A 23,857-nucleotide genomic window follows, 5' to 3' on the forward strand; every position below is an offset into this window, starting at 1 on the left:
TCGCGTCATGCCCCCCCCCCGGGGCATCTGTGCCTCAGCAGCCCACACGGCCGGGTGGGGGACGTCCCGCATGATCCGCGCACATGCACACGGCGGCTCGCTCGCATGCGTCTCTTCGCGCCTCTGCATGCTTTCTTCGGATGCGAGGCGCCGTGCCGGCGGTGCTTGACAGCGCGTGCGCACCGTGCTTGCACTGCCAGACATTGCAGCCCGAGTCGACGCAATGCAAGAAAGCAATTCCCGCGAATACCCAACACAAAGGCAGACACGGCGCGCACGCGCGAAGCGAGGAGGAGAAGGAGGGGAGAGGAGGGAAAGCATCACCCCAACACGGGCAGAATCAACGCAAAAACAAAAAAAAACAAAGAGGCCGAGAGGAACAACACGCATGCGCCGCAGAGCGAGGACGCGCCAGCAAGGGAAATCACGGGAGGCAACGGATAAGGGAGAGGATGAGGGGGGACGGGATTGCACGCATACCACACACACGACACCCACAAGAAAAAGGAAAGACAAGCGCACAACAGAGAGAGAGGGGTCGCTAAACATAAAGCACACACAGGCGTTAATCAAGAAAACCATACCAGGGTGTAAGCGAAGAGCAGCAGCCACCATAGCCAGGAGTCTGCTGGCCCCCGAATACGAGAAGGAACCGAAGAAAAAAAAGAGAAGCACGCAGACATCCACATGCAAGAACCTACCCACCCGCATGCACGTACGTATCCACCGTACGGCGCTGCTATCGTAGGCAGGATAGCGGGGCATACACGACCGACGCGCGAGTGTCGACATTGCGGCGTTTCCTTTTTGTTGTTGTTCGCTCTGTTTGTTTACATTGCCCGTGTCACTTTAGTTCTCCAGAGCGCGGTCGGGCGTCAGCGCTACCTCGGCCGTTGAGGGCACAAGGGCGTCTTGACATGCACATTCTGCTGCTGTGGCGAAGTGCCGCCTCGGCACTCTAGCAGGAACGGAAAGACGTAGAGGTCGCTGCCGGTCTCGTAAGCATCGTCGATGCTCACGCCAATCCCTGAGCCATCAAAAGACGCTGTGTGCACTGGTGCACCACTCAGTACGCCCTGTCGGGACTCGCGTTGTCCAGCAGACGGTGATGAGGACGGCTCTGTCGCTACGCCAACGGAGTTAGCTCGCTGACGGGTCGGATCACTGCGTGCGCCGGCGTTCTCGTGTAGCGTGTTCATCTGCGGCGAGTCTGCTGTGCTGTACGCCTTTACCATCTCCTGCACTGTTTCCTCCGTCACTGAGACGGGCTCTGAAGTGCCGCAGTGGTTCGCAGTGGATGATATGTCCACAACACTGATGGCACGGGAGCTCATGTGAGACTCCTCTGCAGACGATGGCTCGTAGAAGAGGGCGGCGGTGAAAGACGCTAGATTGTCGGGGTCTTGCAGGTGGGCCTCGAAGGGTCGGCTCCGAGAACCGCCCGCCTCGCGCATGGGGGTTGGTATGGTGACGGCGGTCATACGGGCGGCTTTGTTTGGAGAGACGCCGCCGCCGCCAGCACCTGCGAATGCGATTTTCGGCTGAGCAGATGGCGTGCTCTCGCTTGACGCATCGCACGCATCGTCTGCCATTCCAGCGAGGAAGGGGTACGCGTGCGCGGGTGGCCGCGAGCCGCTGCGCTGTCGAGTAGACTTGTTTGTGTTCAGGTGACCCAGATCCGTGCACGACAGCGGCGTTGGCCGTCCATTGCGGCAGGCAGGGCTGCGTCTCCGTTTTGTGCGATCCGCGGAGCTGCTTCTGGGGCTCACCCTTTCCTCCGTGGGCGCACCCAAACTGGTCGCTGAAGTCGGGCGATGGTGAGAGAAGGCGGAGACACCAGCAACCTTCCTAGCCGGAGAAGAAGACGCTGCTACTGCGCTGTCTCCACCTGTCGTCGTCCCGCTGAGCGCGGCGGAGTAGATAGCGGCGCTGACTTTCCCAGGCGCCGTGCCTGCACGTTGCCGCTCCCACTCAATCAATTTTTTGAGCTCCTGCTCCTCACGACGACACTGCTCAACGTACTGGCGACATGCCTCGTCGACTGCCGTAGCGCCGCTTGGAGACTTTGTTTGCGTGTAGACATCCTTTCTCAAGGCACCCTGTGCCGCTCGCCGACCCATCTTTTCCGCCAGCCCGTGCCGTGATGCTTTGCCATTGATGCAGCAAAAGGGGCCTGGGAATCCGCCTTTACGGCTGCGCGAGGAGCTCGCTCCTCGACTCTTGCCTGACACGCATGCGGGCGGCTGGCGGCTTGCCTGCCTCCTGGTTTCAGATGAACCCTTTTGGGCATGCCTCCCTGCGTCATTGGCATGCAGGGCTGGGAGTGGCTGCGCCAGGGGGGGCGAGGGAGCCGCACACCTTGCCTCTGCTCTCGACAAAGACGGCGACGTGCGCGCCGGTGTGATGGCTGCTGCCGCTGCTTGTAATGCCGATCTGATCAGCGACGGGAAGCTCGATGCCCGCGCCTGCGAACCCTTTCCAGCCGATGCCGTCGCCTTGGGTTTTGGCGTCGGTGCACTATGAGCGTTTCCGTGATCTCGTCGCTTCTGGGTTGCTGCCTCCTCTTTGGGCTCCTGCTTCGTCGTACGATCGGTTCTCATCGACGTCGTCTTGGACTCTTTCCGCACTTTCAACAGTTTCTCGATGGCGGCGAGAACCTCTAGCGTTGGCATCTGCTCGTCCGTCAGTCCATGAATACGGAAAGAGCCGCCGCTGAAATATTCGCGGTGGTGCGCGCCGAGTGCCATGCCGATGCGACCCTCCACGCCCGCCTTGTCGTCACTGAGGCCGGCAACGCGCGACAAGTCAACATTCTCACCATCGCCACCACCGCTCATGACGCTTGACGGGTTGGAGTTTCCACGCTTGGGAAATTCCTGCGACGCTGTTTGCGGCACGCTCAAGACCTTCATCCGCTGTAACTTTTCCACGAGCCCGGTCTCCAGAGGCACATCAGGGGTGTGGTCAGGCGAATTACCTGCAGACACCAGTAGACCCTTGGGAGCGCGCCGTTGGCGCTGCCAGCGCGGCGTGCTCTCGTGACCCGACCGTGCACTCTGATAACGAGACGGGAGAAGAATGGAGTCGCCAGGTTTGCAGAGGCTCTCTGGCGCATGCTGGTCATTGAAGCCGAAGCCTCGCCTCGGCTCTGGCATGTGCTGGGTACAACTGGAAACACACTCCGATGCTGCGCGATCCCGGGGTTTGCGACGGTCCGGCTCCTCGACAAGCGGGGCAGCGCGATCCAGGAGACATACCGCCGAGAGCACGGCGAGGCGGTTGTCGCGCGGTGGGGAGGAGGGCGCTGGCAGCGCGCTCCTCGAGGCAGCGTCAGCCGGTGTCAGAGAACGCTTGCGGAGCGCGAACAGCTTGTCTGTGGACTTCTCCCGCGACATCTCGCTTTCGTTGCCTCGTTTCTCCTTGCCCTTTCGGTGCGCGCCCTCTGCCGGCGGCTTCTCCTTTTTCTGCGTGCGCTTTTTGCGAATGCGTGCCATATTTGCGTAGAACTCCCTCTCTACCTGCGTGAGCACGCGGTCGGGATCGCCAAAGGTCCCAAACCGCTTGCACGGCTTCGGCTTGTCTGCTGTTGGCATCGCGTACACCCCCTCAGCCTCAGGTGTGACAGCTCTGCAGTAGTAAGGGCGAGGCTGTATGTGGACGAGGAGGGAGAGAAACAGAGGGTGGTGGCGGTGTTGGGTTCAGAGAGCACGCGTTGGCGCCGTGCGTCTTGAAGGGCGGGGTGTTTCGATACTCCGACACTCTGTGTGGCGTCTGTTAAGATGGCGTTTCGGAGCTTAGCGGACGGCGACGGCGAAAAAAAAATCGAAAACAAAAATTTACAGAGCGTCCAATATGTGGTGAGCGCCAGACAGTACGTGGTGGGGTGTGCGCCTGCCCCCCTCCTTCTGTGGAGGACAATCGCTTTTTAGAGGACGGCCTTGTCGGAAGAAGAGACGGGGACGAGGAGACCAACTACAGACATGAGGAGAAACTGGCAAACGGTGAGATGCCTCGTGGAGGTGTCGTCATCTCTGAAAGGGGCAGAGACAGAAACCACGACGTGAGCTGCACCACGTCTTTACGCTGGCGCCGCGTTCAGCGATTCAGAGACAGGGCAGCCCGTTCTTCTGCTGCCTTCAGCAGCACGCGCTCGTGACGGTGCGTGCAAAGAGTAAAGCCGCGCCGCTGGAGGCGTTCCCCACACGGGCAGGGCCCTTGCGCGCAGACGCGTCCATGATGAGGATACTGGGATTCCGCGGAATTCGTTTCACGCCGTTTGCCGGAAGTCAGGTCGCAGCGTGTGCTGAGGGAGCGCACTAAAAGTGCCCGCTAGAGGACGGCAGAAGAGGACAGGAGCTGAAAACACACACAGCGGGGCACGCGCGCCCCAGCGTAGACGAGCATTGTGACGACAACACGATAGATGCCGGCGAAGCTAGAAAAGGCCCTCAATCCATGGATGACGCAGACCGCAGGGGGAGCGTACAGAGAGTGGAACGCACGCGCCCCACATTTACGCTTACGTATACGTAGGAAAGGAGCCGTACACGCTGCAGAAGAGAGAAAAAAGTGAGCTGACCATACCCTCGCACGGAGGGTAACAGATAGAGAATGAGTCGGGGGTGGGTAGGGAGGACACGCAAGCAACCGCAAAAAATGCGAGCGAGACACGGTGAGGGCGCGGACATGCGGGGGGGGGGAGGGCGAAGAGGAGAGAGGCTCATGAAGGCAAAGGAAGAAGGCGGAATCAAGCGAGAGACACTGAAAAAACAGCAAAGGACGCCAACGAAAACATCACAAATTACAACGATGACTCACGGAGAGCAGAAAAGCGCCACGGCAGACGACTACGAGCAACAGCAGCAAAGAACTCATCTCCCACTCAGCTGTACACAGCCAACGCGTTGGACAATGCAGCACGGTGGCAGAAGAAGACCCCAGATGGAAGCAACGGCGCCCCGGTGAGTAAAGCAGACGTGGGAGAAGGGGGAGGCGAGAGCAGTGCAAACTAGCGAATTACCAGAAGGATGGATAAAACAGAAAGGTCGCACGAGAAAGAACGTACGTACACCGAGCAAGCTCAGAGAAGCAGCACACTCAGATGAAAAATAACCGAGGAGGAGATGTGGAGAAGGCATACAGCGCTACAGGGAAGGAGGGAGGAAGAGAGCGGCAGGCACGCATCGTACACATGCATCTCCGTGTGCGTTCGGTATCCAAGTTGCGACCTTATCAGCAACAACACAAAAACAAGACGAAAGCCTTATGGAAACCAAACAAAAACAGAAGGGAGAACACGCATGCACGCACGAAAAAAAAGCAAAAACAAAAATAACAGGCAGCAGGTGCGAGAAGTGCGTCACCTGCCATCAATGACACAGATGCTTGCACGATTGCGGGATGGGGAGCAGGGGCTTGGGAGGCAGCGCACGTCGCAGTGCACATGCAAAGAGAGGGAAGACAGGAAGAAAAAGAGAGCACCCTCGCGTTTCTTTTTTTTTGATATTGGGAGCTAAGCGAAGGCGAGAATGGCCAACGTGAGTGTTCAGGCGCGCGCGCACACACACACACACACGAACTGCACAAGACAAAACGGGCGCATGCCAAGAACGATATCGAGAGAACAAGGAGAAGCTCGGCTGCGACATGCTTCACTCCGCTGGAAAACTTGAAACATCGCCGCAGACGAACGAGGCACAGATCCCGGGTAGTCTGCACTCGCCTCCGAGAAGGCCATCAGGAGCATATCAGGCCTATCCGTGGGAGGTAGTGGTCTACACATGAAAGACAACAACAGATGATATCCGCATGGGACGGACGTGTGACGAATGTGGGGATGACCGGATGGGGAGGGGAGAGGAACAAAAATAAAGGATATGCATGAATGCGACACGGAAAACGATTAAGAGGAAGAATAGAGTGGCTCGTTTTCCCTCATGTGCGTGAAGGGGTGGTGGTGGTGGTGGGCGTACTTGTGCGTGCCCTTGTTGACAATGGAGGGCCGGTTATATATATATATGTGTGTGTGTGTGTTTTTCTATCTGCACCCTATCAAAGACGAAGCCGCTGCATGCACGTGACGCCCGTGCAACGCCGCAGAGACACATCGCTTCGGGAGCGCTACCTTGATTTCCTTGAAAGGAATCCAGCAAACACGGCTAAGAAGGAGAAAGAGAAGGCGTGTAATTGTGTACTGGAATCATGATAGCCACAGGCGGTGTTGATGCGCTCAAAACCACGAAACAACGAAAACATCAGCAAAAGCGATCGCGCACACACGAGAAAAAAAAATAAAGGAATTCAGTCAAGCAACGGAATACGCGACCTTTGAAGAAAAACGACATCTGGCAAAGAAGGAATGGGCGGTGAAGGAAAGGGACCGCCGCGGCTATGTTTGTGGGATCGGAAGAGAAAAGGGATGGCGTCGAAAATGCGTATGCCCCACACGGTGCGCGTTCCTTTGCCTTGGCGGCCGGCTACGAGCATACAAAACAGCAGCGGTGAAGGCGAAGAGTGGCCAACTACACGAACACATGCCAATCATCGCCACAGAACACGAAGTCTATGGCACATGGTGTGATACGGCGCAGGTTGTCTGTTTCTCCCTCTTATTCAGCGTAGATCGGCACACGTCCTCATTCTCACATCGCTTCTCCCCCATGGTCCTTGTGTAAGGCACCAGCTGACACGATTCACTGTTGAGTTGTTGGCTGATGAAGAGAAACACGACGGTGATATGATGGAGAGCGATTGTAACGGCAAATAAGCTTAAAAGGGGCAGCAGACAGAAGAGAGGACGAGAAACCAGAAAGTCGCAGGTACGATGATAGAAGGGGGAGAGCAAGAGGTCTGCAAAGGAGCGCATGCGGCTCGTGTACGCATGTCTACACAACACAACGAAATCGCCTTCAAAAACGGCGCGGTTCCACTTCAGGGTCGTTCGTATCTTCGATATTCTGTTCGCCGTTTCCGAGACGAGTAGGACTGTGACAGGTGACTTCCACACGCTCACAAACACGCGAGGCGCCCTCTAAGTAGACACCCAAAGAGAGGGGGAGAGAAACGGACTGCTGTTCAGGGAGGCGAGGCGGAGCAGCACAGATAACCTGAGTTCAGATACAAGACCAGTGAAACTAAAAAGATAAAACGCAACGACACACAAAACGGGAAGAAACGGACCACTAGAGGGAACGGTAAACTAAACAGAAAACAAAGAACAAGATCAGGGCTGTGTGTGCGTGTCCGTGTGTGTGTGTGTGTGTGTGCAGAGAGGCAGGCAGCAGAGGCGTGGAGAGGAGCTGCTGAAACGGCTCGTGCATGAACAAGCACACGACAACAGCACATCCGTGAAAAAATCAAGCGAGAAACGCAACACGCAGATAGTCGTGGGAAAAACACTGTCAAAAAGAGAGAGGTGGCGTGTGCATGATACAGCTCTGTTGCCATCCGGAGCCGCCCGCACACGCGGGTGTGGCAACATGCCTCACTGGTGCATACAGACAGGTGGTTCAACCGCACGCCATCAGACGCCTGCGCACATGCAGGCAGCTTCACGTCCGCAAGGAAGAGTACGAAAAGACACCATAATGGGACGCACAAGGAAGAGAGAGGACAGGGTCCACTCCCAGCGCAAGTGGAACCGCATCAGCTGCAGTCGGGCATACCTCCTGCTGCCGTCTGAGAAAACAAGTAAATGAATAGCAGCGGCGCACAAAGTTGGATGGGTGGGCCAGAAGAGAAGGACGCGCGGACCAGCAAACAAGGAGAAAACGATTCGGTGGTTGCGAGCACAACGGCGGAAAGATACCGAACATTTTTTTTTCAGTCGATGGAGCTCTACCGACGAAGGAGAGCGAGCAAGAAAGGGGCGAAGATGACTGGAGAAAGCTGAGGGATGGGCGATCAGCTGTACGCAAAAGAAGGAACTCCCTCGCCGGCATCCGCGAGGTGGTGAGTGGCGGGACCACATACCCCTTGCACGAGCCGCTTCATGGCTATCCGGGACAAGAGCAGCCAAATGGGCTACGAAAAGTATATATGTATGTATATATATGTGCTGTACACCGAAACGGAAGGTACAGAAAACAACGACAACCAATGGGAGACGCGTCTTCGAACACACCCACAGCGAGGAGCAACTCGCTCACGAAATGGACGCGCTTTTTTTTGTTGTTGCAGAGCGAGCGTAGCCCCTTCATATGCAAACACTTCCGCATTCTCCTAACACTAGCCGCCTCTCTCCGTAACAGCAGCAACAAAAAAAAAACGTGATATCCCTAGCGGGATCTGTGCCACATCCCCACTGAGTGACGTCAGGAGCCCTCGAAAAGTCGATGGTCTTCCTTCTGACGCGGCTTTGCGTGGTGGGAGACGGCCTTGAACACGCCTTGGCGGCTCACCATGGCGAGCGACGCCTCCTGCTCGCACAACAGAAACGACACCGAGCCCACCGCCGGCAGCGTTCGTTCCACCGGAGAGCCATTCAGAGAACGGTAGCTGCTGGTCTTCTTGAGAATTGAGTTGACCCGGTGACTAGCGCCGAGGTTCGGCGGTAAGTCGCACACACTTTGGGACCGTGGCAAACATTCGCCGTCGCCTGACGGCCTCTCCTTGTCTTCGCCGGGGCTCTCACTTCCATCATCGGAACGGCTGCAGCACTGCTCCCCAGCGCCGACTTGTCGAAGGGAAGGAGAAAAGGGCACTGGTGCAGATACAAGTGAATCCTGTGCTTTCTCCGTCGTGCGTACTTCCATGCAGTTGGCCGAGGGCAGGCGACTCGGAGCGCTTGCACCTTGCCCAGAAACTTGTAAGTGAGCTGTGCTAGCGGCGTCCTGTCGAGCGCCTCGCTCCGTCAACGTGAGAGATCTGCGCTTCATCGTATCGCGTAATGCTGAGTGCGGATGCGCCTCTTTTGATATTGAAACTGAAGAGGTGGATGCGTGACTCTGATTAGCCGTCGTCGCCGCTGTGGCCGTTTGCCAGTTCGCTCTCATGAGCGAAGAGGAGGTAGCCGCTGCATGGGCGGTGAACTTCAGTTGCGTAATAGCGTCATCTTCGTCTGGAGCCACGTGCCAAGGCGGCTGATAGGAAGCGGGATTGTCACACACACCACCATTTGTGCCGCTCTGCGTGGTTTGTTGGGTAGCGTTCGCCTGCACCGGTTTCATTGCCGTGAAAGATGCACTGGCTCCCTTGACAAGCGGTAGTCTTGCAGAGCCTTGCTCGGCGCACCCTTGAAGGCTACTTACATCGCCGTTGGGTGGTAAGGGAAGAGCCGGTGCGCCACTCGGCGGTGTCGCCGCGGCACTCGCCTCGTCCATCTTGCGCGCTACAAGGGCGCACCGCGGCGAGGCGCTGCTTTGGGCACACCCTCGGTTATTTGCCGTTTTCGCCCGGTACGCACCTCCGCCGGTGAGCGTGTTTTCTCTGTAGCAGAGCAAATCCTTCGGCACCAGAGGCGGCTGAGACCCGTGCAAGCCGGCAATGGACGAGCTGCCGGTGTAGGCAGCCTTCGCCGCCGCCTTGGCACTCAGCGCCCCGGCGCCGTCGAGTGGCGGCAGTATGAGGGCGGAAGCACCACCCTTGTCGGTAAGGCGTCGCCGCGGCAACGTGTCTTGTGGATGACCTTTGGAGCCCTTGTGGGCGGCGGAGGATGTGACTGCGTCAGTGGACTTCACCTCATGTACGGCTTGCAATGGAGTCACCTGCCTGAATGGCCGTCTGTGCGGCTGCGACTGCGTCGGATGAGTGGGAGATCCATTCATCGGCTCCTTCTGCATCTTGGGAGCTTCTCTCCTCGGACTTGCAGACTCGCTGTCGGAGGAGCACCAGTTGCCGGTCGGCTTCTTCGGCCCCGTGCTTGCGTTTCGTGCAAAAGGCGAGTAGGGGCTCGGTGCTACAGGGACAGTGGGGCTGACCGCAGTGACGGGGAGGGCGGCAGCCGGCAACATCGCGTCATTCCAATGGGGTCTTTCAGCGGGACTCGCGGCCAGCAGCGGTGGCTGCACGGGTGTTGGTGAGTTTGACGGTGGCGCTCGAAGCTCAGGGGAGGCAACGCGTTCGAGGTGGGCGGCGAAGCCGAGGTCAGGAGGCATCTCGAGCCCACTCATGCTGAGGGTGAAGTAGGATGAACGGCTACTGGACTCGGTCGATCCACCCACGTGTGGCGCCGCGGCGATTCTGTCTGGCCGGGCGTCGCTCGACAACGTGTCGAAGTCTACAGTGTACTCGTGTGGGGGCTCTAAATTAGGGTCGCTAACACTAGGTGGGAGGGAGGACTGCAACCACTCCAGCTGAGGCGTCGCAGAGGCGCATCCACAGTCTGGGATGAGAGAGATCGACGTAGAAACGCTGCTCAGCTCTACAGGAGAGATGCCTGTGAAAGAGGAAAGGTCGTTCTGCTGCTGCTGCCGCTGCTGCTCCGGTGAGCGGCCTCCTCTTCCGTCGGCACGAGCCGGGGTCGTGCTCCACACAGCCTTTGCTTCATCATAAAGATGAGGCTTCAGCGTTTTCTGACGTCGGGGACACTTCTCCAGCAGCCGCTGCTGCCCGATTTGGCCGTGAGTGCTGCATTCCGTCCCCGCCTCTTTATCCGCCCTGCAGAACACGGCGTTACCCATCTGCAGTATCACGAAAGCCACGCCCCTAAAAGCGGCGTCGGGATTAGGGGGTATAGGACGAGTGCGGACCGGAGGAGTAGGCGGACGACCAACTCGCCGGAGTGATGAATGCCTCACAGCAAAGTAATCGATTCGAACGGGGTGGAAAAGGGTATCAGCAAAAGAAAGCGGTGATTACGGACCGTTCTGTGTGCGTCTCGCCGTCACTGGGCGAGCGATTGTGGGGCTCCCAAGAGTGCCCGTGGAGGCCGTGAGAGATCCCACCAGACCGAATAAGCCCACCGAAAAACAAACAATAGCGCACAACAAAAAGATTACCTAAAAAAAAAAGAAGAAAACGGAAGGAAAGTGCGGAGGAAAAGCGCGCTCTTATGCCGCAGCAACAGGAGCCAGTAGCTGGAACGTAAACCAACCAAAACAACAGACGTTCAGCTCAGCCGTCGCACGAGACCCCAGCTCCCTTTCCACAACGACGAAAAAGAAAAAGAAGGAAAAGACGACGATCTGCGTGCTTGTGATGACTTAAGATGCAAAGAGAAACGAAACGTAATGAAAGACAACACCGCCACCACCACCAAGACTGAAGACACTCAGTGAGGGGGTGGGGTGGGGATAGGGGGAAGTGGGGCGAGAGAGATGCTCGAGGGATCGAAGACCGCCGACGCCCTCGTTGCCGCACTCCACGTCTTGACAAGCGTGCGGAGGAGGAAAGGGAGACGTTAGAAAGCGAGGAGAGAACCACAGGAAAGGCAAGAAAACAAAGCAAAACAATCAATAAAGGGCTCGGCAGCGGCGTTGACGGGAAGAAGTGAAAGGGAGAAAGAGGGGGATACGCACACACTCACGCATTCACACACAAACACACACATGAACGTCAAGCAGAGGTAGACAGCCCTGAACACAGGTACAGCACTTCAACGGCAAGCGACACCGGCTTGGCCGCCACCACACCGCCAGACGCCTTTTGCCCCCTTCTGTGTGTGTCGCTCTCTTTCTCTGTCCCCCTGAAAAACAACGACAACTTTAAGCTGCGCAAATAGGTCCTGCCGCACGCGCCAAAACGACTACAATATCTGCTGAGTGAGACAGAGAGAAAGGTACGGCCAGACTGGCGCCTCACATGAGAATGAAAAGCAGAAGAGAGGGGCGGGGATGCAGGTGAGGGTGGGTGGCGAGGACAGCTCTTCACTATGTGCTCCAAGCGGTTCACGAAAACGAAGAAGAGAGGGAGAGAAAAAAAGAGAGGTACTTGAAAGAGGCCCGCGGCAAGTCGTCAGGTTACGCCGTAATCCGTTCTTCGTGTTCCTTTCAGGTGAATCGACCACGCCGGCCCAGATGCGAGACAGTGAGCGCGAGTGGTGCGACGAGGATTCCGTTGATGAGGATCAGCGCCGGAAGAGGAGGAAAAACGCCGCGAAGCCTGCAAAGAGGAGGAGTGAGATGGCGAATGATGCGCTTGTTTGTGGTGAGATGTGGAGGATGGGCGCAGAAGGAGAGACGGTGGAGTTGAGGCAAAACGATGGAGGCACGAAAGGGGGCACTGCGTGCAGGAAGTCGGCGTCCGCAGTTTTCCTTTTTTTCTTAGTTTGCCCCCTTTTTCCGTGTCACATCCACTTCTCATGATGCGCGAGCAGCTCAGGAAGTAGGCAAAGACGCATTCACGTCATAAACGATCATTCCAACGCGGCAGTGTACGCTCCGCGCATGAGCATACCCCCTGGTTCGCTGCGCACCCTACTGAGCGAGCCCGTAAGCGCGGTGCTCCCTGCTCCAAAACTTATCTTTCATGCCGTTTGCAGAGCAAAGTGCCCATCATACGCAAGCAACTGAGGCTCTTACGGCGACAAGGGGGGATGAAGAGGGCAAGTGAACCGCTGCAAACCGCGGCGGCGAAGCATAACAGAAGAGGAAGTAGAGCGGCACACCGCCACCACAGCAGAAAAAAACAAGAAGTTCGCACAGAGGCGCGAGCTACTCGCAAAACATAGAGAGTAGCATAGCAGCGAAGCCCCCCCCTCCCACACACACATACACACACATTCCACTCCACTCCACAAGCGCACGCATAACGAAGCACTCAAGGGAGAGAGAAATGTGAGGTGGCCGCTGACGACCTTTTAGTGGGGGCCGCAACATTCGGGTGGTGGGTGGTGGTGACAGATAAGAGTGCCAGCTCATCAGATTCAACACCAGCCAAAACGTAGAACAGAATGTGGCCCAGCGAGCCACCACCACCAATGAAAAAAGAGGAAGTAGAACAGGAATCCGAAGTGCACAGACGAAAAGGAAGGATAAGGCCAAGGAGGCGCGGAGCTGCAAAAGGCCAAGAGGGCGGGGGAGCGACGTCCATCCAGCGATGAAGCAAACGGGTGAAAAAAGGTTACCCAGAAGGAAGCCAGCACACCATTGCAAAACCATAGCGAATGCCCTTCTTTTCTTTCTTTTCGAACCGACGCGGTGGCGCTGTGATGGACGCAGATATTGCCAAGACCGGGAAAGAACCAAACAAGATGACTGTGCTGAACAGAAGGAAAAAGAAGGTCACTTTTCACTGCGCATCCGTCGCCGTCTCACATTCAACGGTACAGCCGAGTCAGAAACAGGATCGGCGACAACTAGCACAGCCGTCCTTAGGCGAGAGAGCGTGAGAGTGATGGGCAGCAACAAAACAAACCGCAGCAAAGTGCACCATCGGCAATGCCGTCGTCAGGCGCCAGGGCAGGTAGCGGGATGCTTTTCTACCGCCGGGGTGCACGCTCAGTTTCGCGCCGTTTCCATCACACTTCAGTCTGCGCTGCTGCGTTTCCTGAAAGTCAGGTCGCTTGATTAGTTCGGACGCGTTGCTGCGAAGCTGCATGTTTTTCGTCTGTTCTCAGCGACAGAGCATCCGACCCTTTTCTTTTGCCCTTTCGCACGACTGAAAATGCTGCCGAGGCCACTGCATCAGAGAGTGCGGAGCCCAAGCGCTGAGGTTTACGATGACCGCGGGCACGAGAAAGCGGTGGTTTTCCGGGTCCAAGAGGGCAGAGGTGACGCATCCTTCTTCAGGACGCAAGCCCTGCTCTACCCGACCCACAAACTAGCTAGGAAGTGCTTGTCCGATTTCCCTTTTTCCAGCAATCCAGCGCTGCCCACCACGCGGCTTCTTCACCTCGGTCAGCGTTTGAGAGTTCCCTTCGTAGCCTCTTGACGCGCATTGCGTTGCCTGTCGCGGTAGCGTCGCAGCTCAGCTGTCCTTTTTTTGGCCCTGTTCCCAAAGGCGTCGCGCCTGGCTGAGCAATGCGGAACGCAGTCGTCGAGGATGCACGCGCCACTCCGCCAGAATCGGCCAGACCGAGAATCCGTGTCAGTGAACTCACGCTGGAGAGCGGAGCGCGGCATTGTGGAGCACCTTTCGGCATCTGGTCGCTGCTGCACTCCTCGGCGGTGGCGGCGGCTCGATGCGCTACATACCCCGGCGTCGATGGAGGTCTTTGCTCTGTGCTGTGGAGTCGCACTGTGACAGGCACGTCTCTGAAACCATGGTGGGGAGATGAACATGCGCTGCGCAGTCTCGTGTGTAGGAAGAAACAGGTGGAGCAGGGCAGGAGAACATGCGACAGAGAAGCGAGGGATGAAAGCCGATGGAACGGTAGAGGGGCTGTCCCTCTCAGCACCTGGTAAGCGCGCAGGTGCCCGCTGTGAAGGCGTATATTCATCTTCCCATTGAAAGGAGCGCGGCGTTTGGGTGGTTTGTGCGACAGATTTCAATGGCGCGAATTGCGTATGGGCATGAGCTGAGAAATGTGAGACCTGGAGAAACGCAGTCACGCGCGCAGATGTGCGCTTCGCGACATCTATCGTCTATCCATTCGACACAATAGGAAGGCAGAAGCGAAAAGAAAAGGAGGGGTAGACGGAGCAGATGGAATTTGGAGAGGGGCTGCGATGCCTCAGCGAAATGCGGCTTTTACGTTCTTGGAAGTTCCCACTAAGTGGAGGACAGAAGCTCCCGGAGAGGCCTTCACACAGCACCGTATGCTCCGCCTTTCTATCTGTTCATCTGGAGTAGCTGGAAAGTGACGAGTGCAGACTTTCGTGTGCTGCAGGCGGCAAGACAGGGGGGAGTTGAGCTTTTCCTTTTTTTTTGCTTGAGTCGCGGCAAACACAAACATGCGCAGGCTATAGAGCAACTGGCCTCTTCCCGCACTCTGGCCTGTGAGTGAGGAAAGGATTCAGCACAGGAGAGATCGAAGGGAAAAAACCAAATGCATTGAGCACAGAAAGAGCCGACGCACGCACACAGAGAAGACGATAAGAGAGGAACAGTAGTGACGCTGAAATGTCCATGCTGACAGAACGTGTGGGAAAAGAACGATCCGATGGAAAGCCGCAGCGCCCCATGTACCTTCTAACTCCCCTCCCCAAAAAGACGGCGCATCTGCTTTCGCGAAGAGACTGGAGAGAGTGCTGTCCGAATTACGAAGAAGGCGCATCTTTAATGTACGCTCTTGGCGCGTCTTTTGTATTTTCCGGTGGCGCCTCGACAAAAAAAAGTGCGAAGCAAATCTGAAACGAGCTCGTGATGGTGTGCTGGCGGATGAGCGGAGGAGACGATGATAGCGTAGGAGGTGGGGCATGCAGAGATGGGAGTCCTCAGACAAACGGGCGAAGGAGGGGAGGAGGAGGAGGAAAACCACAAAAATGCAGACACACACACACACGCACAGGCACAAACAAATAACAACGAGGGAGAGTGGCGAGGAAAAAGAGGAGAGGCCTTATGGACGTGGCTCTGGCGGAAAAGAAAAAGAAACAGATGCGGTTTTGTTTTGTTTTTTTCCTCCAGAAAGCTGCAACAACCACAGCACCTGATACCTGATGTATATTAGTTTTGAGCCTTTCCCCTTCGCAGGCGCGCAGAAAGCGCTCAGCATACACCCCCAACCACTGAAGCACAGACACCGGCAGCACAGCAGGTAACACCTCAGACCAAATCTGATCGGTCCAACCATCACCATTCAAAGGCAATCAACCCAGCAAAACAGAAAGAGGAAAACATGAAAAAAGCAGCACAGAAAGGAGGAGAAAAGATGATGAGGCCAAGGGAAAACGATATGCAGCTCACCGACCGATCCCGTTGTTCGCTCTGCTGTAGGTTAGCTCCTGGAAAAGCGGCGCATGTGCGCGCGGACATCGCCGAGCCGGACAAACTTGCTGATCCGCTGCCGGCGTGCAGCCAAAGCTTCGGGAGACATGCAAGACGCACCGCGTAGGCGGGTGGATACACAGGGCACACGAATGGCGCATCGGAGCCGTCGCGGTACAGATGCGCAGCTTCCACAGATGCGGCCCCCGCAAAAAAGAGGGAAGAAGTCCTTTTTGTTCTTCTTTTTCTTGCCACTATTTAATCCTTCGTCGACTGCAGGGAGACACAGTGCACCCAAAACACAGCGACGCGCACGTGTGGTTTGTGACAGTGCAGCTGTGAGCTCGTTGTTGACTGGTATGATGGAGCACCCGCTTTTGAAAAGAGCATGGCGCGAGACCTATCCACGTATTGGAGCGTTGTGGCCGGCCGGTGAGCCGTAAGTAGACGGAAACAACGAGACACACGCGAGAAAAAAACAAACAAACAAACATCCCCGCGTTGAGGGGGGCCTTCCCAGTTATGGGGAAGAGGATGTAAAGACGACGATGCACACACAGATACACTCAGAGACACATGAAAAACAAAATCCTCACAGGAAGTCCAAAAGCAAAGAGATGAGGAAAGCAGCAAGAGCCCAGAAGGGGGAGGAGGAGGAGGGGAGCAGGCAGTTGGCGGTGGCGCACCGATGGCACAGGCAGATCCACACAGCAGAGCGCCGATCAAAGAGGTGTGTGACTCGTGGCTCCGCTCATGGCAGTTTGTAGTCTACGCGATTTCGGAGACGTTGACAGGCGCGGTGGGGGAGAATCCACGCACGAGGCAGCCACAACAACAAAGAATAAACCAAAAAAAAACAGAAAGCAGGCGAGAGAGTAGGAACGGAGAAAACGGCACAGCCAGGCACGAAAACAAGCGAGATGAGATTGCATAAGCGACGGGAGCGCTGACGGAGGGGGAGGGGGGAGACGAGTCACAGACGACACTACAGCGCACATAAAAAAAAGAAGGAAACCAAACAAAGAACATCTTCAAGAACCTCAATCGACACACAGCACACCCTCTGTCAACCCGGAACCAAGTACACACGCATTCGAATTTGTTTTTTTTTGTCCGACCATAGAGGGTGGATGCAGAGCGTCGACAAGACGCGCGCAGAAGTGCCTCTACGCAGTGATGCGGCTTCCATCAAAAAACAAAACACGTGTGTTTTACATAATTATCGATCCAGTCTACAGTGATGGTTGTTGATCTCGATGGGGCGATGACAGAGGGGCATCCGGATCGGGGTTAGGAGAAAGAGGCGGAGAGGAGACGATCAGGAAGAACCCAACGGAAGAAAGAAGCGGATAACTCTCATGTTCCCGAGAAGAGAGATGGGCAGTAAAGAAATGGAGAAGCGATCGACCACGAGTGCAAGCACACATGTAGACGGAAAAACAAGACAGGTGCAAGCAAACAAAAAAAAAAACGATGTTTACTCACAATCAACGGCAGCACCAACAACAACAACACGAGTGCACCGGCAGCAAGAAAAAAAAGAGCACCGAGGGATATAAGGCCGACTCCCTCGCAAGCACAGCAAAGATCGGCTGCAGCCCCGTTCGCGACCGAATCAGAAATGGACAAAAGAAAAAAAGAGAGAGGCAGTGTGAGACCTCCGGGTGAGAGAAGCAGCTCGGGAAAGTACAGTGACCATGAAGAGAGTCCACAAGAGAGAGGAGGATACAAGGGGAGTGACGGAAACCACACACACACACAGAACAAAGTACCGTGCCGTTGTTTCTGTTTTGTGCACCGTGCCAAATACGCGGTGCCGCCTCGCCATCTCTCCTCCCTCTCTCTCTCTCACTCTCTCACTCTCTCCGTCTCTCCGGCACCATCATGCATCATGGGTGATTCGGAAGGAGCGGTGAAAGCGGAGCACAAAACGGAAATCTCTCGAGCACACCCGTACTCCGGAGCAGTTGGCGTGTGTGAAGGAGAGCAGCAATCGCCGCCAAAACAGCAGCGAAAAAAAGGTGGAGGGGAGACAACGAGCAAGCACGCAAGCAACCGTCGATACGAAAATGAAAAAAAAAACACGAGCACAGCAGAGCAGCAAAATTCCGACCAAAAAACAGAAAGGGAGACGCGGTAGAGATGAGCGCGTCACGCCATTCAACTATTTCTTGTTGTTGTTTGGTATCCGTGCAGAGCCCGAGGAGGGGGGCATTGGCTGCTTGCTCCCGTTGTAGGAAGGGACATGCGCTATGCGGACACGAGGAAGCTAAAATGTACCTACACACAGATGTCGACATCTACGCTGGTGGCCGCGGTGATTCTGTGTCATCATTTGACTGAAGCAGGAAGGACGCAGGGCAAGAGAGCAGGCGTGCGAGTTTTCGTCGGCGCGCAAGCAAACACCCAGTCCAGAAGTAGCATAGAGAGAGAGCGAGCGCGACAGCGAAAGGAGCCGACGGCGATGAGCGCCCGAGGTGAAGAGAAGCAGCACAGAAAACAATACCAGCACAGTAGCCGGCGTACCAATACGGGAACAGACGATGTCATCTGCAGTAAACCACAGGGGCGTGACACGCACTCAGAGCACACGAGCAATGGGGAGACAACCACTGTGAAAGGATAGGCGCAACACGCAGCTTCCTTTGCCCTTTCTCAAGGGACGCTGAACGCGCGAGGCATGTCGTTCGTCCGTGCCATCATACTGCGCCGGCCAGGAGGGGGAAAGACGTGCTCCCGCGATCTGTTACTTTCTACCGCCGGGGCACGCGCGCGCACACACAGGTCAAAGACAGTGGGGCACTGACTGATGTACGCTGCACCCGCTGCGTCAACGAGACGCAATGGAAAGGTTGCTGTTGGCGCTGCCGCAGCAACAGTGATGGCCGACCTGACGGTGGGTGGGGCTGGTCAGCCGGCATGGACTATTTGATTAGGATAGGGCTGGCCGGCGGTTTCGTGGCCAAGGAAGGAGAAGCGGCATGGTCGACGATCGTCACGGTCCGCCGCCGTTCTTTTCGTGCTGCCGTAGAAGCTCCAAGCACACGCATGGCGTGACCGACTAAAATTTCAGAATCTGCGCTTGTCTTGCAAGCAAGGCTGTCAGGAGCCTTGTATTCGTCGTCACCATGACCATCGGAGCCAGCATTCTCCGTATCCTCACGCTTGTTTGGGTTAACGTAGGCCTGTTCACTACCACCATCGTGGTTTGCACAGGACGCCTGTGGGATGTTGTAGAGTTGACGGTGGTTCTCTTCGTGCGCGCTGCACCTTTCCGTGCCCTCCTCGCTTTTGAGAAAGGGGCCCATGGTGTTGTGGCTGATGGCGTAGAAGCTGTACAGTGCATTTTCGTCTGATTTGCAGAGGTACTGGAAATCAGTACCGCTGGCCTCGCTGTCGACCAACGCCCTTTCTCGGCTTTGGGGGCCGTTGGGCGGGGTACGAGCAAAGCCGTCACGCCGACTGTCGGTTGACTGTTTGCTTTGGCGAGAAATCCGTTCGAAACTTTCAGTGGTTGACAGCTCTGATGGGCTGGTCGGGCTCGGCGCGCTGCCAAGCGGCGCGCTGGTTCGACTCAGCGTGAAGGGGGAGCTATTGGCACTTACGATACCTAAAAGGCTTGAATGTGGCGTTGACATGGCTTCTTTCCCCTTTGGCGACGGCGTTGAATGTGCTGAGAGTGATCGAGACAGCGTCAGAGGTGCCTCTGCAGCACGCATCATAACACTCAGATCGTACTCATCGGCCAGGGGCATGCCCGTGGTACATTCAACCGAATGCGCTGCCGTACTGGAAGTTCTCACCGAGTGCCGTATTGGCATGGTACCGCTCCTCCACCTCTGCCCTGCGTCCGTGCTCCTCGGCAACGCGGCCTCCTCTGCGAACACATCCACGACAGGCCGTCGCGATCTACCGGGTGCAGCTGGCGATCCCCTACGGCTTCTACCACCGGGCATGCGTTGTACAGATGGTGCAAGCACCTGTGAATTTCCAGCGTTGGTCGACAAGGAAGCTCTCCGCACCGTCGCGCTAGGGATGGGCTGCTTCACAGATACAGAAACCTTTGCCGCCTTTTTGGCGGCAACTCGGCCGACAATACTATTCGTGCGTCCTACGGACCTGGGTGGACGAGCCGACACTGCACCCATAACCGCATTGGGGGGCCGCCCTGGAGTCATCCTTGGAGGCCTCGAAAGAGTGGCCCCTTCCTTTTTCGTGCTGTGTACAGGCTTGTGCAGCGGCGCGTCAACGCTGACGTCGTAAGGCCAGCTCACATTCTCCATGCTCAGCTGCTGCCTTATGGCGTCAAAGTCGTCCACGGTGCCGTGCTCTTCAAGAGCACCGCACTGCATGCTTTCCACTTGCTCCATGCCAGCAGGGCTCTCCCCCCTACACAAGGGCGTGGACGACTGTGGACCATCAGAAAGTCTATCCTGGTGGAACAACGAGCCTTGCGCACTGAACGAAGGGCTCCACGCTGAACCGCTTCTCTCGATAAACGCAGGACAGCTGGTGTTCGGCGAAGAGTATACGGTAGCCGCGCGAAGCAAGCCCTTGCAGTGGTCAAGCTGACGAGAGGCCTGAGCATGGTGCGATGACCCGTGAGCTGTGTTGGGCCGAACAGTCACATCCCACTGCTGCTTTTTATTTGCAGTCGAAGGGGTGGAGAGTGAAAGCCCGCAGCCCATGCTTACCGTGACGGTGGAGCGTTGAGGGGGAAAATGCTCGAGACGCTGCTGCAGTGGGGCGTTTGTGCACGGCGCCGGCGCGAGAGGAGGGAAGCGAATGGGCTGCAAACTGCAGCATGTGTGGGCTTGGAGAGGGCAGCGGACATGGATAGAAAAGGAAGCGCGACGATAGACAAGTTTTGCTGAAATCCTCTGCTATGTGGAGTGGAGGGTGGCGGTGCGCTCCCTACCGATCACTTCGAAGAGGACGAAGAGATGACCCCACCATGAGAGAGAAGGGAAGCAACGAATACGAGGAGGAAAAGGGGGCGAAAGGTAAACAAGGCGAAGGGGGACGGCAGCAGGAGGCAACACAAGTGGCGGCGCCGAGGCAAGCAACCACGCACGCACACGCACACACAGCGAAGACAACAGCAGCAAACGTAAAGATAACAGTAAAAGAGAAGCAGCAAAGAAACGGCAGCACCCGTCTCTCCTGCAACGGGTTCTCTGTTTCTCTGTCACGTGCACAGGAGCGAGCGGAGAAAAGACCCGAAGACGTGCTCTCTTGGAAAGGGAGAGGGAGGCGGGCGGAGTCTGATGTGAAAAAAAGGGTGCAACGCTGAGAATTATACGACAGCCTTCGTTACGGCAGAGGCAACACACCTTGTGCCTTTTCGAAGTCGAGCCCACAAGAGAGACACGTCAGAGACGCCGCGGGAGGCAAAGAGGTGGGTGCGGCAGAGAGTTGGAGAGACGCAGGGAGCAGCGGAGTAAGAACTGGCGGTCTCTGAGAGTGAAGTCAGGCGTACGCTATCGAGTGACACTACGCAAGCAAGGGCGTCGGAGTCTGAGTTGAGAAGGGGCAGAGTCACTACGGCAGCACCCTCGAGAGACCGAAGCGTTCGCTTACAGACCTCCCGAGAGTGACACCCCTCGCAGCGAAGGTGAATATGATGTGGCCGGCGGAGTAGCACATTGCGCACATGTACAGCGTGAAAGCCAGTGCTTCCTTTTCCTTTTACTTTTTTTTCGTTCTCGTGCCTTGGGCTGGCAAGCAGTGTCCAGCTTACGGGGAAGGGACGTCAAGGAGCGGATTCGCTTTCATAATTAGGCGGTCGTAGCAGAAGACCAGCTCGTCGGGACTCGGCGCACCAGCACTTCAGATGCAGGGCACACAAGCAAACCCACGCGCACCTGCTCAAAAAAAAAAAGAAAAGAGTGACTCACATATCTGCTTACCTCACAAAGAGAAGCACCACCTGAGCAAGGAAACAGTGACGTGTGCCGAGGATGCTCACAAGCGCGCAGGCAAAACACACAACACCGGCCACCTCACAGCCTGCCATGCAGACGTCGTCACGAAAACACAACAATAAAGAGACGAGCAGAATAACACGAAACAAGGAGAGAAAAGAGGGACTCTTCCGCCTCCCAAGAAAAGAAAGACGGAGGCTCGTGTGCTGCGCATGATACGTGTTACCCACCTCCCGGGGTGATGGGAGGCGATGTGTGCAGTGCCAGCCAGCCACACAAGACGCTCAGAGACACGTGGGAAACCACAAGCCACCCAAAAAGCAGCCAAGCCGGGGAGGTATGGAGAGAACAACCCCCCAGAAAGCAGAATGGTAAACACAGAGGCGAGCTCCAGAGAAACCGAGAGCTCATCCAGAGTAACAACAACACAAATGCCAGCTTCCCCCTCAGCACCCAAAACAAAAAACGATACACCGAATCATAGACGTCCCGCCGACCTGCCACGTTAGATACCGAAGGAAGGAGCGGGGGGGGGGCAGCCACGGGACTCGTGAAGGGGGCGTCTAGTAGATTTGCCGCGGAGAAAAAAAAGGTGAAAGACGATGACGCGAAGAAGGCACGCCGCCGGCCTGCGTCTTTGTGGTGACGCCTCTTCACCATTGCTTTCCTAAACGCCTTTTAAGGGGGCTGAGGCGTAGAAGAGCACACGCAGCGCAGGGACGTGTGTGTGTGTATGGGTGCGTGCGTGAGGGGGACGAGCGCCCGTACGCAGCGGTTAGCGTGCGAGAGCGCACGGCGGGCACCTCGTGTTACTTCACGTGAGCGATGCAAAATAGTGGCAGAGTGCGTGAGAGAGATGGACGCACGGTGAGGAGCGTGGCGGCCTCCAGAGAAAGAGAGAAGGGGGAGCTCCTGGACAGCGAGCGTAGATCGCGACCCTAGTACTCGTCGTCAGGGCTACAAGCGGACACGTAAAGTACGTCTCGTACGAATCTTCCTAACAAAAAGACCCATGGACAGAAAAACTAAATCGAGAGCATGCGAATGCAGCGATGAGCATGACCAAAGCCACGAAAAACGAAATGCGGAAAACAGCTTCAACTCGTAGTGCACAGAACAGCACAGAAAACCAGCACCTGTGCACAACAGTGGGGAGGCGGCGCTAATAGATGACGAGGAGAGCGCGAGCATCTAGCTGATCATAGCTGTGCCGTTCCTGCCGCTGGCAAAGCCCTCCTCGATACCGAGCGCGCCTCAAGTGCTGAAATCCCACGCGTGTGGGAGTCAACGCAGGGGTGCAGCATGTCGTTGATAGCCACTATAAAGCGGAGAGGAGCAACAGACAATGAGAGACAAGGGCGAGGGGGCGCAACGCACGCGAGAAAAAGGAGCTGAGGAATGTTCATCAAGCAACGAGAAGGGCAGAGTGCCAGGGGGCACGCGTGAAACAAGGAGACAACGAGCAGCAGAGCATAATCCTACAGCTCTTCATAGAAGGGAGCCGCCTCGCGACGAAACGAAAGCTGCATCACGGACGATTTCGAAAGCGCTGCGAGCGACGTGATCCTCAAGTACTCAATTCCGGCTGAAGCTGGGCAGGCGCACCATGCAGGTTACAAGAAAAAAAGCGCCACCGGCGGACGAGCCATGCGCACATCTTTAGGAAAGACTCAGAGCGGTACAAAATGCAAGAGTGGCGGAAAAACGGACGGAAGAGCAGAAAAAGGGGTGGCAGACTACTGGGATATATATTGAAAAGGCGCATTACGAGGAAGGCGCCAAGAGATGCACTCAGAAACCCGCCGCACGTCTCCGTAGCCTGTTCGCTATCAAATGCCTACAGGGATGAACAAAGCAGACACCGACCGTCGCCCGCGCTTCTCGGAACCACTCCACGCTCTCCATCACAACCTCCACGGTGGAGACGAGCCTGCACAAGAGAGACGCAGCAGAGCACAGAAGGCACCATAGAAACCCGCGCAAAAAAAAAAAACGAGCAGCGACGGCAGCCATGTGTGGTGCGCACAAATCGATATGCCCACCCGCTCCTTCTTTTCCATAGTTTCAGTACACCACCAACAAATCAAACACGGCACTCCCACCCAGACGTACACGCCATCACAGCGCAGACGCCTCCGCTGCACCACGGCGGCATCTTGGCCCTCTAGGGCGAGACGGCTGCCGCC

The 23,857-nt window shown here is 56.5% G+C and overlaps 3 protein-coding genes across 3 annotated transcripts; all 3 read right to left on the reverse strand.

Annotated features, from left to right (window-relative positions):
* Positions 1-881: 881 nt before the first annotated feature.
* On the reverse strand, positions 882-3,593 carry LDBPK_312240 (hypothetical protein, unknown function; the record flags this gene model as incomplete). The annotated part of the gene is made up of 1 exon (XM_003863264.1): positions 882-3,593. The coding sequence occupies one exon, from the start codon at positions 3,591-3,593 to the stop codon at positions 882-884; it is 2,712 nt and encodes a 903-aa protein (XP_003863312.1).
* Positions 3,594-8,312: 4,719 nt separating this feature from the next.
* On the reverse strand, positions 8,313-10,619 carry LDBPK_312250 (hypothetical protein, unknown function; the record flags this gene model as incomplete). Its single annotated transcript, XM_003863265.1, has 1 exon — positions 8,313-10,619. The coding sequence occupies one exon, from the start codon at positions 10,617-10,619 to the stop codon at positions 8,313-8,315; it is 2,307 nt and encodes a 768-aa protein (XP_003863313.1).
* An 8,052-nt stretch (positions 10,620-18,671) lies between these two features.
* On the reverse strand, positions 18,672-20,435 carry LDBPK_312260 (hypothetical protein; the record flags this gene model as incomplete). Its single annotated transcript, XM_003863266.1, has 1 exon — positions 18,672-20,435. The coding sequence occupies one exon, from the start codon at positions 20,433-20,435 to the stop codon at positions 18,672-18,674; it is 1,764 nt and encodes a 587-aa protein (XP_003863314.1).
* Between the last annotated feature and the right edge of the window lie 3,422 nt (positions 20,436-23,857).

The sequence above is a fragment of the Leishmania donovani genome, chromosome 31 (assembly GCF_000227135.1).
Source record: "Leishmania donovani BPK282A1 complete genome, chromosome 31".
NCBI lineage: Eukaryota > Euglenozoa > Kinetoplastea > Trypanosomatida > Trypanosomatidae > Leishmania > Leishmania donovani.